We start from the raw sequence: 15,700 nt of genomic DNA, 5'->3' as shown, positions 1-15,700 counted from the left end.
TTTATTCAGCATGTATTATATGCAAGGATCTGAAATAGGAGAATACAAAGATGAATAATTTGTGCTCAGTACTATCAAGGGAGATCTATAAATGCTGATGAAACCGAGAGAATAGGAAGAAGAAAAAATATATATCATCCCTAATATGTGGAAAATCACAAGAAACGTAATAAAAATGACCAATATGGAAGAAAAAATAAGACTGTGTTACTAATACATCTATTCTCAGCTCATTTGGATTCAACTAGGGTTTCGAAGAGGCTGAACATCTAGAGCCATAGTGTTCAATATGTTACCAACTGAGCCAAAAATCTACAATCGTAGAATGTGTATTTATTAGTTTTCTACAAATCCTAAATGACAATTTGGGCAGTCAAGAGTCTCACCAGTCTGGCCCCAATCTCCTATTTTGAACTTGTCTTCCATGGCACTGAGTCACTCACAATTTACCACTGGACCTCTATTCCTGCACAGTCCTCCATTTGAAATGCTTTCCTTTCCCCATCCTCCAGACTTATTACCATTGATATTTTAACCACCCTTCAAATTTCATCTTGGATATATTTCCTCCACATAATACTTGCTTGTTACATCAGCAAGGCATGCTCCCTCACCTCTGAACATCTATGTCTTTATCATCTAATTATTAGCACATACTTTCATTCTTAACCCTGGCTACACAATGTAATCTGATGGTGAAATTTAATAATACTGATACCTTGTTCCCACATCCAGAAATTATGACTGTAATTCAGCCTCCCCAGGCGAGTCTGCCGTGTAGCCAAGGTTAAGAACTATGGTAACAGTTTCTCAACCAAATGGAAAAGCAGTACATATTAGACTCACTTGGGGAGCATTTTCCAACTATAACACAACATTACATATATCATATATCACCCATCACTCCCATTACCTGGTCTTTTATTTTAAAGGAGGGTGTGTTGAAAATCAGAATCACATATGCCAAGAGTAAAGAAAAGTTATCTGTACTTTAATAACATTGCCCAGGTGATTCTGATCTGACCCTCTTTTGAAAACAGCTCTTTTAGTATTAAATATAGTTGTCTTATACCCTCTAAATTTTAAGTCTTATTCATCTTTGTATCTCTGGGAGTGCCTAGGATATACTAAATTCTCAATAAATAAATAAGGCTATAAGTGCAGTCAATACTATCTATACAAGAAGTGATACACTTTGAAATTTGGTTTGAAAGATCACATTAATTTCGTTTGTAGCTTCAAACCAAGAGATACAAAAAATGTCAATTTGTACTATATTTGAGAAATAGAAAAAGTAAGACATTTCTTACCGGCATGGCATTGCTCAGATCCTCCCCATACATAAACTGCACTTTCACTGTTATATTTCTGGCAGAACCTTGACGATTGGCAAAATTGAGACTCTGAGGGTATATGTAGAGAAGATTCCTGTGAAGGCAATAGTATACATAATGATTAATATATACTAAAAAAAACTCTAAGTATTATAAAAGAAACAAATAATCAAAACTGAATTATTATTTGCTAGCTATTGCAGTAAGTATTCTCACACACAATACTTTATTTCATCCTTAAAGGAATAATTCAAATATATAGCAATAAAAAATATATTAATTTTGCAAAGGAATTGAGGCCCAGAAAAGTTAAGTGATTTTCACACACAACTAAGTAAATGGCAGAGCTGAAATTGGAATTCAGGTCAGTCAGACTTCAAAAGTCATGTTCTTTCCTCTGTAAGAGACTCCTGGGAAATAAATGAGAATGGACTCAAATTATATTAAGAAGGTGAAACATGCTTCTAACATTATCTTAGTTTGTCCAAACAACTACAAATAGGATGACATTTATAAGCATGGCTTTTCTATAAACGTAATCAAGGATTTAAGAGGTATAATAGTGCACATTTTACTTCAAAAACACATATAAGAATATGGTAGGTATAACAAATATTAGATAGTTGCCATGAAGCAAACATAGTCTAGCATGCATTTATTTATTTCATGTCCACTTTAGCATCACACACCTTACACAAAGCCCCTGCTGCCAATATAGAGGATAGAAATAACTCAAGAAAAAAGGGTTAAAAAGAGAATGCTTTTCTTTTACCTTAAGACTAGTGCTGAGAGCTGATGAACAAGCCTTCAAGTGAAATAAAACCCTGATAATTAACTGCTGGTACAATGAAAATAGCTTTAAATTTTCTGAAGGGTGAAATGGCAATATGGAAATTTTAAATGAATATACCCTTTGACCCAGCAAACCTACTTTTATTCTAAGGAGATAATGAAGAAGAGTGTAGAATGCAAACAAAAATGTAGTGATGTAGTACCTCTGGGAGTTCCAATTCCAGATTAAATGGGAATTGATTGAACATCATCTATAAGCTACTTTTGATTTCCAGTATAAGCCATACAATTTTAGACTCAATTTCTAAAGGAAAAAGGCAAGCAGTTGAATCCATATTCTTTTCCAAGTGACTACTAACTCCACTAAGAAATTCCCCCCAAAAAACCTTAGGAAGTCATAAGTACTTTCAGCATAAATAAATCTACCATCTATTAATAATGAAATGAAAAAAAAAAACACGAATAAAAAAATGATTCCTTCATTTGGACTTGTGCTGTTTAATATAATAGTATAGTGAGGCTATTGGGCAGTTGAAATGTGCCTAGTTTTGAGATGTGATATAAGTATGAAATATATATCAGATTTTGAAGACTTGGTATAAAAAGAGAATATTAAATATCTAATAATTTTGTATTATCAAATGTTTAAGTAATATTTTGATACACTGGTTTAAATAAATATGCTATTAAAATTAATCCCACCTGATTCTTTTTAATTTTTTAATGTGGCTACTAAAAATTTTAAATTACATATGTAGTTCACATTATGTATCTATTGGACAGTGCTGTTTTAGACAAAGAAAGGAAAGGGGAGGTAAAAGTATTGTTTTTATCCTTAATTACAATAACCATTTTTATGTATAAATTGTTTTTTCCAAATATCAAACTTATTAATTGAAAAACAAATTATCATAGTTAAAAGTAAAAATTTAATGGGATACTATGCTCAAAAGAGCCAAAATGTCCAGTGTTTTATTTGGAAGTCATATCTCCAAAAGATTGCACAACCTGGGGGAGGATAAAGGACTTTGCTTTGCTTGGAAGTCAAACACGACTCTTAAACATCCTAAAATAATAAGTAGCAAAGAAATTCTGTAGATGGGCTTTTAGGAAGTAGAGAGTCTAGATTAGGATTTTATTTTGCTTTAAATTGAGAGTTAATTTTCTTTGTCATACAATTTTTTAGTGGTTATGTTACTATTCCATTTGATCGGCATTCTATTTAAACAGGCAGAAATTCAACTGAAAATTAGATCCTGCCTATAACAGGTCTCAGACAGAAGAAATTAAAATGTAGACATAAAATCATTTATAAAATAACTACTTTCATTACATTTTCCCATGCTGGAACTCTTAAGAAGTTTGTAATTAGGCAAATCGCTTATTTAATTTAATTACATTCAATAACATAAAATAAATGAAACTACTATAATAAAAAAATATTATGCCAACATTTTTACCGAGACAAAATCTATCAGTGTGACATGTGAGAAATTGCATAAATTGTACCAAAAAATTAGCATTTTAGTACAGTAACTAAAATAGAAGGAAACTCCTTCACACACCTCTCTTTGGTATCAGTGCTCCTGCTATTTTCATGAACTGGAGGGGCTATTCTTCAAATTCTCATTTCTTAAAAAGGAACCCCTTATACCAAAAAGGGAAGAACATCTACTACAGGCAAATTTTGTGCTTGGAAAATTCCTATATGTTTACCATTCTCCTGTTTATTAGAGAAATATTTATTATGCTTTAACAATGTATAAAAAATTGTGATAAGATGCAGGATGGAAATAAAGAAAACGGCGGTACGGATCTTGCCAATAAGCTGCTTACACTATAATATAGACAGGGTGGCCCATCTCAAGTCTCCCTCAACTAACAAATGGATAAAATATCAGGGTTAATAATTTTAAGCCATAAAAGCGGCTTAGTTAAGAGAAGTTCTAAAATATGCCCTTCATGACCAATGATTACAGTTTTAACTTTTTCTTTAAAGAAAAGGAAGAAAATTCAAATTTATTCTCTAGGTCAACATATACTTTTAAAAGTCCATAACATTTACCAGTGGAAAAACAAGATAAAAATGAGGAATAAATAAACATTTGTTTTACCTCTTCATTAGTAAATGTATTTCTGTTTTATTTACTTGCATTATTTCAGCTGCAAAAAGAGTTTGCAGGGTTCTATATCAAACACTTAGAAAAAGTATACACAGGTACAAATCCTTTACCTACAAAAGCCCAGAAAGTCAAAACACAGATAGAAAACTCAGAAATTCTATCTTCTAGCAGTATTTCCCAATTGACATGATCTTAATATAAGATATGATCATTTTCATCCACAAAATATTTTAGTATAGACATAAAGGCATTGATTGCTTCTAATTATGAAAAAGAGCTAATATATAATATTCATGGAGTTATTACTATATGCCAGTTAATGCTTTAAGTGCTTTGAAAAGATTAATATTTAATCCTTACACAACCCTATAAAGAAGATATTATCTTCACTTGACAGATGAGAAAACAGAAGTACACAGAATTTGACCAAGGGTCAAAATAGCTGAAGAATAGCAGAGCCAGGATTCTAATTCGGGAAGTATAGCTCCAGAATCATGCTCTTCATCACTGTACTATATTATCTCTACCATAGCTATTACACTCAAAAGCCCTTAATCCTAATCACCAAAAAAGAGGGTCTCTACTCTTTTTATAACAAGAAGAGGGATTTCTAAGGATAAAATATTATAAATGGTTCATTTTGCTTGATAATTTGTAATTTAAATGAAATTTACTTATATCAAAACTTTCCCTTTGTTAAAAAGAAATTGTTATGAAATTTTTCTGTTAGGTAAGGGCTGATTCTATATACACAAATACAGTTTAAAAATTAATTTATTTGATGTAATAACTAATTCAATTATTTCATATTCGTCAAATACTGTTCTAAATGCTTTATATATATTACTTTTCATGCTCATAATTTTATCAAGTAGGCACTATTCCTACTCGAGTTTTACTGATAAGGAACTAAGGTATGGGGAATTTAAGTAATTTGTTCAAGGCTGAGCTGTGAGATCTGACTTCTGAATCCAGGCTGTAATCTGACTCAAAAGCCCACATTCTTAACAACTTCACTATATTAATTTGTCAAGATAAGAAATTTTTAAAGGAGTTATTTTCTCAAAAAGTTCTTATAATAAGGATAATCATTTGTAACTTAATTGCGGCATTTGGTATTTTCCTCTTAACAAGGGTTGAAAGCATAGTGCAATATTTATTTTTAGACATACTATTGATGTTTTGGTTTTTTGGCTAAATTTATATTATCAAACTTGTTACCAAGCTCAAAAACTTCAGAAAAACTTACAATGGGCAAACAGTTCCTGACACTGAAAGTATTTAAGATTTAATTCTGGTTTGACATTAGAAGACCACATATCACACAAGGAAAATAAGTTAGAACATAAAAGGAAAACTAGAATATAGTGGAGAAAAAAGTCAAATGCCTTTTAATGCCACTTATTAGGTAGAGGATTATGTGATAAAATATAAAGATGGATAAGACAGATAATTTGAGGCAAACATATATACTAACGAATTATAGTGACAAATAACGAAGAATATATAATCATATACAAACTTATACAGAGTGCTATCAAAATGTAGCATTCAGAGCAATTACCACCACCTGAAGTTTTCACTGAAAAGGCATATTGAGATGGGTCATGTTTCAAAAAGAACTAGAATACAATTTGGGAAATGCATAATTAAATAATTGTATTGCAACTTTAATGATTAATTTACAAATCAAAAGACATTGTTTTGACTTTGTAAATCTCTTTTAAAATCATGAAAAATAAAAACAGGTAGCTCCCATAACAATGAAAGTACAGTTTATAATATAGCAAAGTTAAATACAATAGCACCATTTCAAATAACCTGTTAATTGCTCATTTCTCTGATTTCATTTAGCATTGATCTAACACAATGTGGTAAAAGGTTACATTTGTACAAGTTTGCACAGTTTAATGATTAACTATATTCACTTGCCTACCTTACCTTTTATGTGATAAATGGCAGTATATATAAAGTTTAGAAATCTAGGTCTGCGTAGAGGAGAAAGCTAATTCCAAATTGCATGAAAATTGAATAATTAGGATAAAAATGTACATGATTCAGCTATTTCTTTTTATTGCTCCTCTAGTTCTTTCCTCCAGAATTGGCCAAGACTATTCATCATTTGATTCTGTATCTCCAGAACCAAAATCAAGATTTGCTATGTTAGATGATGTAAAAATTTTAGCCAATGGCCTCCTTCAGTTGGGCCATGGTCTTAAAGATTTTGTCCATAAGACTAAGGGCCAAATTAATGACATATTTCAAAAACTGAACATATTTGATAAGTCTTTTTATGCTCTATCACTGCAAACCAATGAGATAAAAGAAGAAGAAAAGGAACTTAGAAGAACTACATCCAAACTACAAGTCAAAAATGAAGAAGTAAAAAATATGTCACTTCGACTCAACTCAAAACTTGAAAGCCTCATGGAAGAAAAAGTTCTACTTCAACAAAAAGTGAGATATTTAGAGGAACAATTAACCAATTTAATTCAAAATCAACCCGAAATTCAGGAGTACCCAGAGGTAACTTCGCTTAAAGTAAGTAGAAATAAAAGAGGGTTCATGGTTTTGTTTTCAATGTGGATCTTTTTAAAAATATTTCTAAGACATGTTATTTGAAATACTATGTGCCAAACATGCTCCCAAAGAAAAGAGTCTCCACAAAACTAAAATTTCCCACTGCTGTTTCAAGTTGGTTTTTATGTTAACCCTAATATTATATATGAAAAAAAATTCACATTTTGCATGAAAATTACAAATTAGTTAAGGAATATAATTAAGCAAGAAATATTATTAAAGTACTGTAAATTAGTAGAGACAAGTACAAAGTTAAAGGAATTTAAATTTAAAGCCATTTTTTGATGTTTAAATTGGATAAAAATAATACAGTAAATGATAAAAGATTTATTCCTATTAAAATACTGTATTTTTTCATTGAATTGAAATCACATAAATTCAAATAAAACATAAGAAAAAAGTATATACTATTTCAAAGAAGCACACAAGGAAAAAATGATTGTCAATATTCATTTTTCTAATCCACCAATAGTATAAAATTTAGACTATAATAGAATAGGAAACTAAAATTCTAATTTAACGAAAGAGAAGGAAAGGAAGGGAGGGAAGAAGGGAGGAGGAAAGCTGAAGGAAAGAAGAGGGGAAGAAGAGGAAAAGGAGAAGGAAGGAGAAGGAAGAGGAGGGGGAAGAAAGAAGGAAAGAAACTTTTAACCAACCTACAATCTCTGCCCAGACTTTTATAGAACAGCAAAATAATAACATCAAAGACCTTCTCCAGACCATGGAAGAACAATACAGACAATTAAACCAACAGCATAATCAAATAAAAGAAATAGAAAATCAGGTAAGTCAATATTTTAATGGCATGTCCAATCTTTTACATAAAATTTAGATCTAATTGGATAGTGAATAATATGAGTACATTAGCATAATTGTTAAGATGGCAGGCTCTGAAGCTAAAAAACTATCTGAGTTTGAATCCTTGCTCTAAAACTTACTGTGTGACCTTGCATAAATTACTTAACCCCTCTGTCTTTCATATTCCTCATGTATCCAATGACAATAATAGTACCTATAAAATTGTGAGAATAAATGAATTCATGTAATGTACATCCTCAACATAGCAGCCAGTGATCCTATTAAAATTTAAATTAAATTTAATTTTACAGAGATTTTTTTTCCATTATAATTACTGCTCTAGCCTTAGAACAAAAAAAAAAAACCTGCCTGATATATAGGTGCTCAATAAATATTTGTTGAATTAATAAAGGTATCTCATATTTAGCATACAGAAGTCAATGAACCTTTGTTATAACATTATAAGAAACTGTTCACTCAATAATTAAAGTTTAACACCAAGCAATGTAATTAATCTAAAATGTAAACTGGAAGTAAGGGAGAGATTACTTGTTTAGACTAAAGATATGTCAGAAACTAAGTATTCAATTTATAATACAGTATTTCAAAACTATTAATGTACTCCTAAAAGAGTACATTAAGAGGTTTTAAAAATAATACAAACTTAGATAAGTTGGTAAAAATTTCTCAAGAACTTTAGAATAAATGTATATTACCCATTTCCACTAAACCAACATAGCAGTTTCAGTACAGATTGTCGAAAAAGAATTTTTGCCAACCATTTTTGAATTCCATAATTTCCTTGTTTTGTTCTAAACTTTTTTATATTTTTTATTATAATTAAATGAACCTGCTCAGAAAAGCGAAATGTCACTATATGTCTAAAAAGAAAATGTATGAAAAGTCTAAATAATTTTTTAGTTGAAAGAAGTCACAGATCTGACCCAACTTCCTTATATATATATTTAGAATAAAAAGTTAAATGACTTCAAGGTTATACAGTGTTTTAATTGAAAAGTTAATACCCAATAAATGACCTTTATGACAGATCCTTCTGAATTAGGTCTAGGAAATGCCATATATGTATGCTAATAATACAAGGTATTATATATTCTGTTTTTCTCAGGCCATGAAAAAAAAGCCATTAGTAAATAAACTGCAAATCCAGCATACTTTAAATAAAAATTAACTTTCTGCTAAACCAAGAGAAAATGAAAATACTGAATATATTGAACATAAGCAAATAAACCTGCAAATTTGTAACTTCTGCAGATATATCTAAAGGTCAAAAATTATCAAGAGAGCTGTCATGGTTAATTTATGTATTATGGGGGTTTTTTTGTTGCTGTTTTTTTGTTTGTTTGAGATACTGGGGCCAGGGATTGAACCCAGGACCTCATATGTGGAAAACCAGCGTTCAATCACTGAGCCACACTGGCTCCTCTGAGTTGTTTTTTTGTTTGTTTGTTGCTTTTTTTTTGGAGGCACAGGGAACCGAACCCGGGACCTCCCATGTGCGAAGCAGGCGCTCAACCACTTGAGCCATATCCACTCCCCTAAGAGCTATGTCATGATGGCAGATCTGAGAACTGGTAACACCTCCAATTGAAAATTATTAAATTTAAAATCTACCTATGTTACTGTGTAGAATATTAAACATTCTATTCATATAAATGAATAGAAGATTAAGATAATCTAAGCAAAGCAAGGTCTCTTGGCTCTTAACCTTGCTCTATTTTATTTTGAGAGGGGGCCAATCTGTTTTTTGCCTTGCTCTCTTTTACCTTTTTTTCCCCAGCTCATTAAATGAAGTGCCTCATTAAATAGTTGGAGAATAGATAACTGTACAATCTGGATAGCACTGTTTATCCCTCTTAACTTGAAAAATAGTAACATATTATGAACTTGGAGATAATATGCATATAAATTGTACTTTTGATATCCTTACTTAGATTTCACCTAATTGTATATTCAGTACCACTTTAAAAGTAGATTTCTATTTTTTTATCAGCTGAAAAGGACTGGCATTCAAGAACCCATAGAAAATTCTTCTTTTTATTCCAAGCCAAGAGCACCAAGAACTACACCCTCTCTTCGGTTGAATGAAACAAAAAAGGTAGAACGTGATGGTAAGATAATCTGGTGGATTTCCTTCTTGACACTACTGAGTTTCATCCAATTCTGCCCTGATCTTAGATATTCCCATCAAAAATCCATATTCTAAGGTCTGTTTTAGACTGAAAGTGAGTAAAAAGTAAAGTGACAACAACCAAATAGAATGTGTCAACCTAAATTTGATCCTGGTTTTTATTTTAAAAAGAAAAACTATAAAAGACATTCTTGGGAGCAGATGTGGCTCGAGCAGTTGAGCTCCTGCCTCCCACACAGGAGGCCCCAGGTTTGGTTTCCAGTGCCTCCTGAAAAAAACAAAAACAAAACAACAAGTAAAACAAACAATAAAACTAACTCGGGGAAGCTGATGTGGCTCAGTGATTGGGCACTGGCTTCCCGTACACGAGGTCCTGTGTTAATTCCTGGCCCCCAATATCGCAAAAAAAAAAAAAAAAGACATTCTTAAGACTGTCAGGCCTTGGAATTAGATAATATGGGATTAATTTCCTAATAATAGTATTGTTGTGATGTAGTAGAATAACTTTATGTTTCAGAAATACATATTGACAGTGAAGGGTAAAGACCCATAAAATTTGCAAATTACTTTGAAATGGCACAGCAAAATAGGTGTTTGTATATATGTGTGTGTTTATAAAGCAAATATGGCAAAATGTTAACAAATGTTGAATACAGTTAGAAAGAAGGAACTGTTCAGAAGAACAGTTCCTTTTACTTTTCTGTTAGATTTGAAAACTTTCATTAGAAAAAGAAAAAGCTTGAGCAAAAAAATTGTTCATTTCCAACAAAACCTCAACAAAATAGTATACTCTCAAAATATATTTATTTCTTATGCGATTCATAAAGGGGAACAAAAGATTCCTATTTGTTTTCTCATGTATTTATTAACTACCAGCTGGGTGCTAAGCACTGTTTATCTCATATGTGGTATTTCTGCCACTTTATATTCTTCCAATGTCTAGTTTAAAAAAAAAAAGTATTTAAAAACCTTGTTGCTTACTTTTTCCTTAAAAAATATATTCCTTTTGCAGAAGATGTCATCTGAAAAAAACGCTTTAGTATAAAAGCATTACTGAAAAGGCTATATTTGCAACAACTCCATAAAACATCAAATACAATCTCAAACTCTGAAGATATCATTCTTACTTTATCTTATTATGTTATATAACAACATTTTGTTGATTCTAGGCATTCCTGCTGATTGTACCAACATTAATAACAGAGGTGAACATACAAGTGGCATCTATGCCATTAGACCCAGAGACTCTCAAGTTTTTAATGTCTACTGTGATGTTATATCAGGTAAAACATCCTTAAGAGAAAATATAATTAGTTCAAGTTACTGTCTATCAGCAAGACTAATCCCACCATCTTTGTTCTAAATAAACGTAAAATGAAATACATATATATCATGACACAGTATTAATATTTGTCAAGTCTTATTTGTATATTTATTCATGCATTCACTCGTTCTCCATCCCCTTTATAAAATAATATGATGTGATTATTATCAATAAGTTTACTAAGACAAAATTCACTGGCTTTGTTTCACTTAACTTCTCGGGACCAATAATAAAATGTCACCATAACAATAAACTACCTTGCAATGCTACCAATTAAAAACAAACAGAGAAGTAGGTATAGCTCACTGGTTGAGCACCTGCTTCACATGTACAAGGTCCCGGGTTCAATCGCTAGTACCTCCTTAAAAAAAAAGCAGCATTTTTCACATTTATCAACATCTACTAAAATTATACGATTTTGTTCATTATATTCAGGAAGTTCGTGGACATTAATTCAACATCGAATGGATGGCTCACAAAATTTCAATGAATCCTGGGAGAACTACAAATATGGTTTTGGGAGGCTTGATGGTAAGGTGAATTCATTCATCTATCCATTCACTTGTCAAGTTCCTGGATATCAGGAATGCAGCAAAGATTGAGAAACCGTTCCAGTCTTCATAGAGGTTATTAATAATTACACATCTGTTAGTAATTGGACTTTATTATAAATATCATTATGTGAAATATACTTATCAAAATTTTATATCTGTTCTTAATTATACTTAGATTTTAATTCAGTGAGTTATAATTATAATAATTTTAATCATTAAAAACAATTTTGATTTTATGTACTTTGATAAGTGGTAAGTGCTATGAATGAGCTACAAAGAGAACTATCCCTAGCACTTAGTCACTCTACTTTCTTATTAACATTTTGGATATCAATTATTTGGAGGTTGGAAGGGACAAGAAACTATAAGGTATACAGTACAAAATTTTTAAATTGAAATTATTTAAATATTATAAGTTGTAAAATGTGGTTTAAAATAAATTAGTTAATGCAGATTATTCTATTTTGATCACAAAATAAATAAGATAAAAATAAAATAAGCAAATTAAAATATTAACAGAAAAACACATTATAAAAATCTATTAATGATATGCAAGTACTCAGTGGAACATCCATCATTATATCAAATTATTAAATAGTCAGTACTATTTGAAAATTTTAAATATTTTGAATTTAAATCCTTCCTAATGTGTATTCAGTGATATATTTTATAACCCCAAATCTTCTTAAAAAAAATAAACATAACCCAGAAATAAAAGGTTGACAGTAAAATCTAAAGAAATCATTCATTTCAAAGAAAAAAGTAAGCCCTTTTAGTTGCATTTATCAGCAATCCTTAAAATGAAGTCTCCAATTAGTTCAATAGTAATAATGAAAACCTTATTTTTTAAATTAAATACTTTATTTAAAAGAATCATGATAGTTAAAAAGTAATCTTTTTGTATTTGTTATATTTTTAATTCCAAAAAATTAGAAAATTAGAGAGAAAAGAACCAAGATTTTTTATTTTAAATGTTTTAAAGATATATTCCGTCCATTTTCTACAAAGAAAGCATATATATCAAGAAAATACCAAGGCCAAGTCAATATTGCAGAAAAATGACATTATTCTTATCCAACTCTTTGGGAATATTTAACAAATTTCTTGATGGTACATGGGTATTAATAATTAGGTGACAATAAAGTCAGTACATACAAGGACTTTTAAGTGAGATATTATTCTAGCCAGACCTAAAAATATTTATCACAGCCTAAAAAGTTTCACATGTAAAACATGTATAATAACCTTGTTAGAAAGAACATCAGACTTGAAAATAGGCTTATTAACACCCCACACTTTTCATTGTGCATCTATGTACAATCAATCAAATTGCTTAAAACAGACTGTAAAATGATCAAAGGATTCAAGATGAAACAATTAATTTACTACACCAATAAAAAACACTCTTTTAAAAAAGCTATTAGTACACAATCTGTAGTTAACAAATTCACAGATCTTTGACACTTTTCTTTTTAGGAGAATTTTGGTTGGGCCTAAAGAAGATATACTCCATAGTGAAGCAATCAAATTATATTTTACGAATTGAGCTAGAAGATTGGAAAGACAACAAGTATTATATTGAATATTCTTTTCATTTGGGAAATCATGAAACCAACTATACGCTATACCTAGCTGAGATTACTGGCAATGTCCCCAGTGCATTCCCAGTACACAAAGAATTGGCATTTTCCACATGGGATCACAAAGCAAAAGGACATCATAATTGTCCCAAAAGTTATTCAGGTATTCTTTTTCTAATATCAGTACTTTATTTCCAAATCTCTAAAGTATGTTCCCAAAGTATTAGCTATTTCTATGATGTTAGCTACTTTAAAATCCAAATCCGAATTAAAACATTTTTTCTATAGGTAAAAATCTCTTAACTATAATAACGAAAGTGTTAATTTGTTCAATTGGATATTTCTCTAGTCCTCCTCAGACATCTATTTTTTTCAAAGAAGAAAGTTTTACAGAGTATATAAATTTTGCACATATACATCCAAAACACTGTGATATGTAAAAAACTGAAGATATATTCATAGGAAATGTAGTAACTACATATGTGCTTGTATACATTAAATTCCATATCTATTTTCCTTAGGAGGCTGGTGGTGGCATGAAGTATGTGAGGAAAACCACCTAAACGGTAAATATAACAAACCAAGAACAAAATCTAAGCCAGAAAGGAGAAAAGGAATATGTTGGAAGTCTAAGACTGGAAAGTTATACTCTATCAAATCAACCAAAATGTTGATCCATCCAACAGATTTAGAAAACTTTAAATGACTGAGGCAAATTTTAAAAGTCAATAAATTGAACATAAATTCAGCCTAATGTACTGTGGTTTAATAATCTGGTATCAAATCCAAAAAGAAGACTTGAAAATATATTTGTTTTATTTTAAAGTCACTGTCAATCTCAAAAAATACCATTTACCTTCCTCAACCAAAATTCTTTTATGATATTTTTTCAAATGTTTTGTGACATGGGAATCAATTTTAGATGATCAAAATCTAGATAACGATGGGTAAATTTTTAAATAAAAAACATTCAGAGTCACTTGTGGGCTATTTTCACAACTTCCCAGTTTAAAAAAAAACCAGCTTTCTTGTTAAAATTCTAAACTTGAATAAATATATATAAATGACTGATAACTGGAAAATTGTTAAATTCTATAACATTGGTAATTTCAAAACCAGAATTCAATGAGTTCAGGAAAACATATGTAAATCTGTAATAATGAATTTTAAAACACAAGTCTCATTTTTCTATAGAATTTGAACAAAATGTTTGATATACTTTATTTATGAAACCACATAAAACAAGAAATACTGTATTGAAATAGGTTCAATGTCCTTTTAATCAAATGCAGAATATGATTACTAAGTCATATTGACTTGAATATCAGGTATCACTATATCTTAACACAGTTGTTAACTTATCTATACTGTATGCATTTTACATGTTTTAACATTTAATACTGTAAAAACAAAACATTTTAAAATGATCTTCTCAGATTTTAGTAAGAATTAATGTATTTATGGTACCAAGATAAAGTTTAATAATTTATTGCCCTGGACTGGTGTGGGTCTAATGCTTTTTTGTATATTCTCAAGTTGCATTAAAAATCATAAAGAATTTAATGTTTTCAATAGCCTGATGGATATGTATCTGGGTGATGTTTTAAAATTCAGTAAGTAAATACTTAGTTCCCTATGTTATAGAAATTTAAATTATATTTTATTAACATCACAATAGAAACACAATTAAATTATTTCTAATTTAAATAAATCCTCAAGGATTATAAGATACAAATTTTTTAACCATAGTATCACTTTTTATTTCTAAATCATTGTTTACAGACGATACCTGCAAGAAATAACATAATGCATCGTTATACAGTGATTCACCTTAGTCATATACTCAGCATTATGTATGTCAAATTTCAAATATTATGTCATATATGAGTACATATATAATCTTTGCAGATCCTATACAAATAATATTTTGTTCCAGAAACAAGAATAGAATTTAGTTTTCAGCGTCACAGCCTAGTGTGTCTAATTTACATTGACTTTTTAGAGCCAGGATGCCAGTCACTACTTTTTCCACTAAAAAGTTGGAAGCTTTCAATTGTAAACTAATTTATTATTTAATATACCAAATGCTTCTTTTTGTTTTCTCCAACTCTCACAGCGTATTTCATTTTTTCCTAAAAGATGTACTAAGTTATTTATTTCCCCACATAAAGGTCAAATTGAGAGAGAATTCTCATACACAAAGAGGAAAGATTTTTTTTTTAAGGTTCACGAAACTGTTCCTTCTATCTTCAATACTTTACCAAAAGTGTTCTAATTTTATCACTAAAATTATCAAATCTCATGGCCTTTTCTCAGTCCATGTTCCCTTTAATCTCTGTACTACTTACTGATGATGATAATCTTTTTTCAAACTTGACCTTCATTTTGCTTTCTGGACACTACTATACTGTCCTCACGTTTCTCTTATCTGGATTCTTCTTTGTAACTCTACTCCCTCCTCCTATT

The 15,700-nt window shown here is 30.2% G+C and overlaps 2 protein-coding genes across 6 annotated transcripts in view; one reads left to right on the top strand and one right to left on the bottom strand.

Moving 5' to 3' along the window:
• DOCK7 (dedicator of cytokinesis 7) overlaps nucleotides 1-15,700 on the bottom strand; it is a 319,752-nt gene that overhangs the window by 165,539 nt on the left and 138,513 nt on the right. For all 4 annotated transcript variants that reach the window (XM_058303469.2, XM_058303470.2, XM_058303471.2 and 1 more), the window contains exon 15: nucleotides 1,311-1,428. In XM_058303469.2, the coding sequence (XP_058159452.1) occupies nucleotides 1,311-1,428 (118 nt within the window). The remainder of the gene's footprint in view (nucleotides 1-1,310; nucleotides 1,429-15,700) is intronic.
• ANGPTL3 (angiopoietin like 3) lies at nucleotides 6,223-13,982 on the top strand. Of its 2 annotated transcripts, XM_058303477.2 has the most exons (7): nucleotides 6,224-6,790; nucleotides 7,503-7,613; nucleotides 9,639-9,756; nucleotides 10,946-11,059; nucleotides 11,536-11,631; nucleotides 13,131-13,397; nucleotides 13,756-13,982. In XM_058303477.2, exons 1-7 carry the CDS (start codon nucleotides 6,296-6,298, stop codon nucleotides 13,938-13,940), a joined length of 1,386 nt encoding a protein of 461 aa, XP_058159460.1. In that variant the 5' UTR covers nucleotides 6,224-6,295; the 3' UTR covers nucleotides 13,941-13,982. The 2 variants fall into 2 exon arrangements, with proteins under 2 accessions (XP_058159461.1, XP_058159460.1); XM_058303478.2 differs by lacking the exon at nucleotides 13,131-13,397 and having other exon boundaries at nucleotides 6,223-6,790.

This window comes from Dasypus novemcinctus, chromosome 9, assembly GCF_030445035.2.
Source record: "Dasypus novemcinctus isolate mDasNov1 chromosome 9, mDasNov1.1.hap2, whole genome shotgun sequence".
NCBI lineage: Eukaryota > Metazoa > Chordata > Mammalia > Cingulata > Dasypodidae > Dasypus > Dasypus novemcinctus.
Note: the sequence above shows the minus strand (reverse complement) of the source record. Positions and strands in the feature narration are given on the sequence as shown.

Bases quoted from the DNA above. Each gene is read 5' to 3' on its own strand.
- ANGPTL3 (XM_058303477.2), top strand. From the start codon at position 6,296: ATGTACATGATTCAGCTATTTCTTTTTATTGCTCCTCTAGTTCTTTCC. The intron at 9,757-10,945 runs GTAAGATAATCT...TGTTGATTCTAG, and splicing joins AAAAAAGGTAGAACGTGATG to GCATTCCTGCTGATTGTACC. The intron at 11,060-11,535 runs GTAAAACATCCT...CATTATATTCAG, and splicing joins CTACTGTGATGTTATATCAG to GAAGTTCGTGGACATTAATT.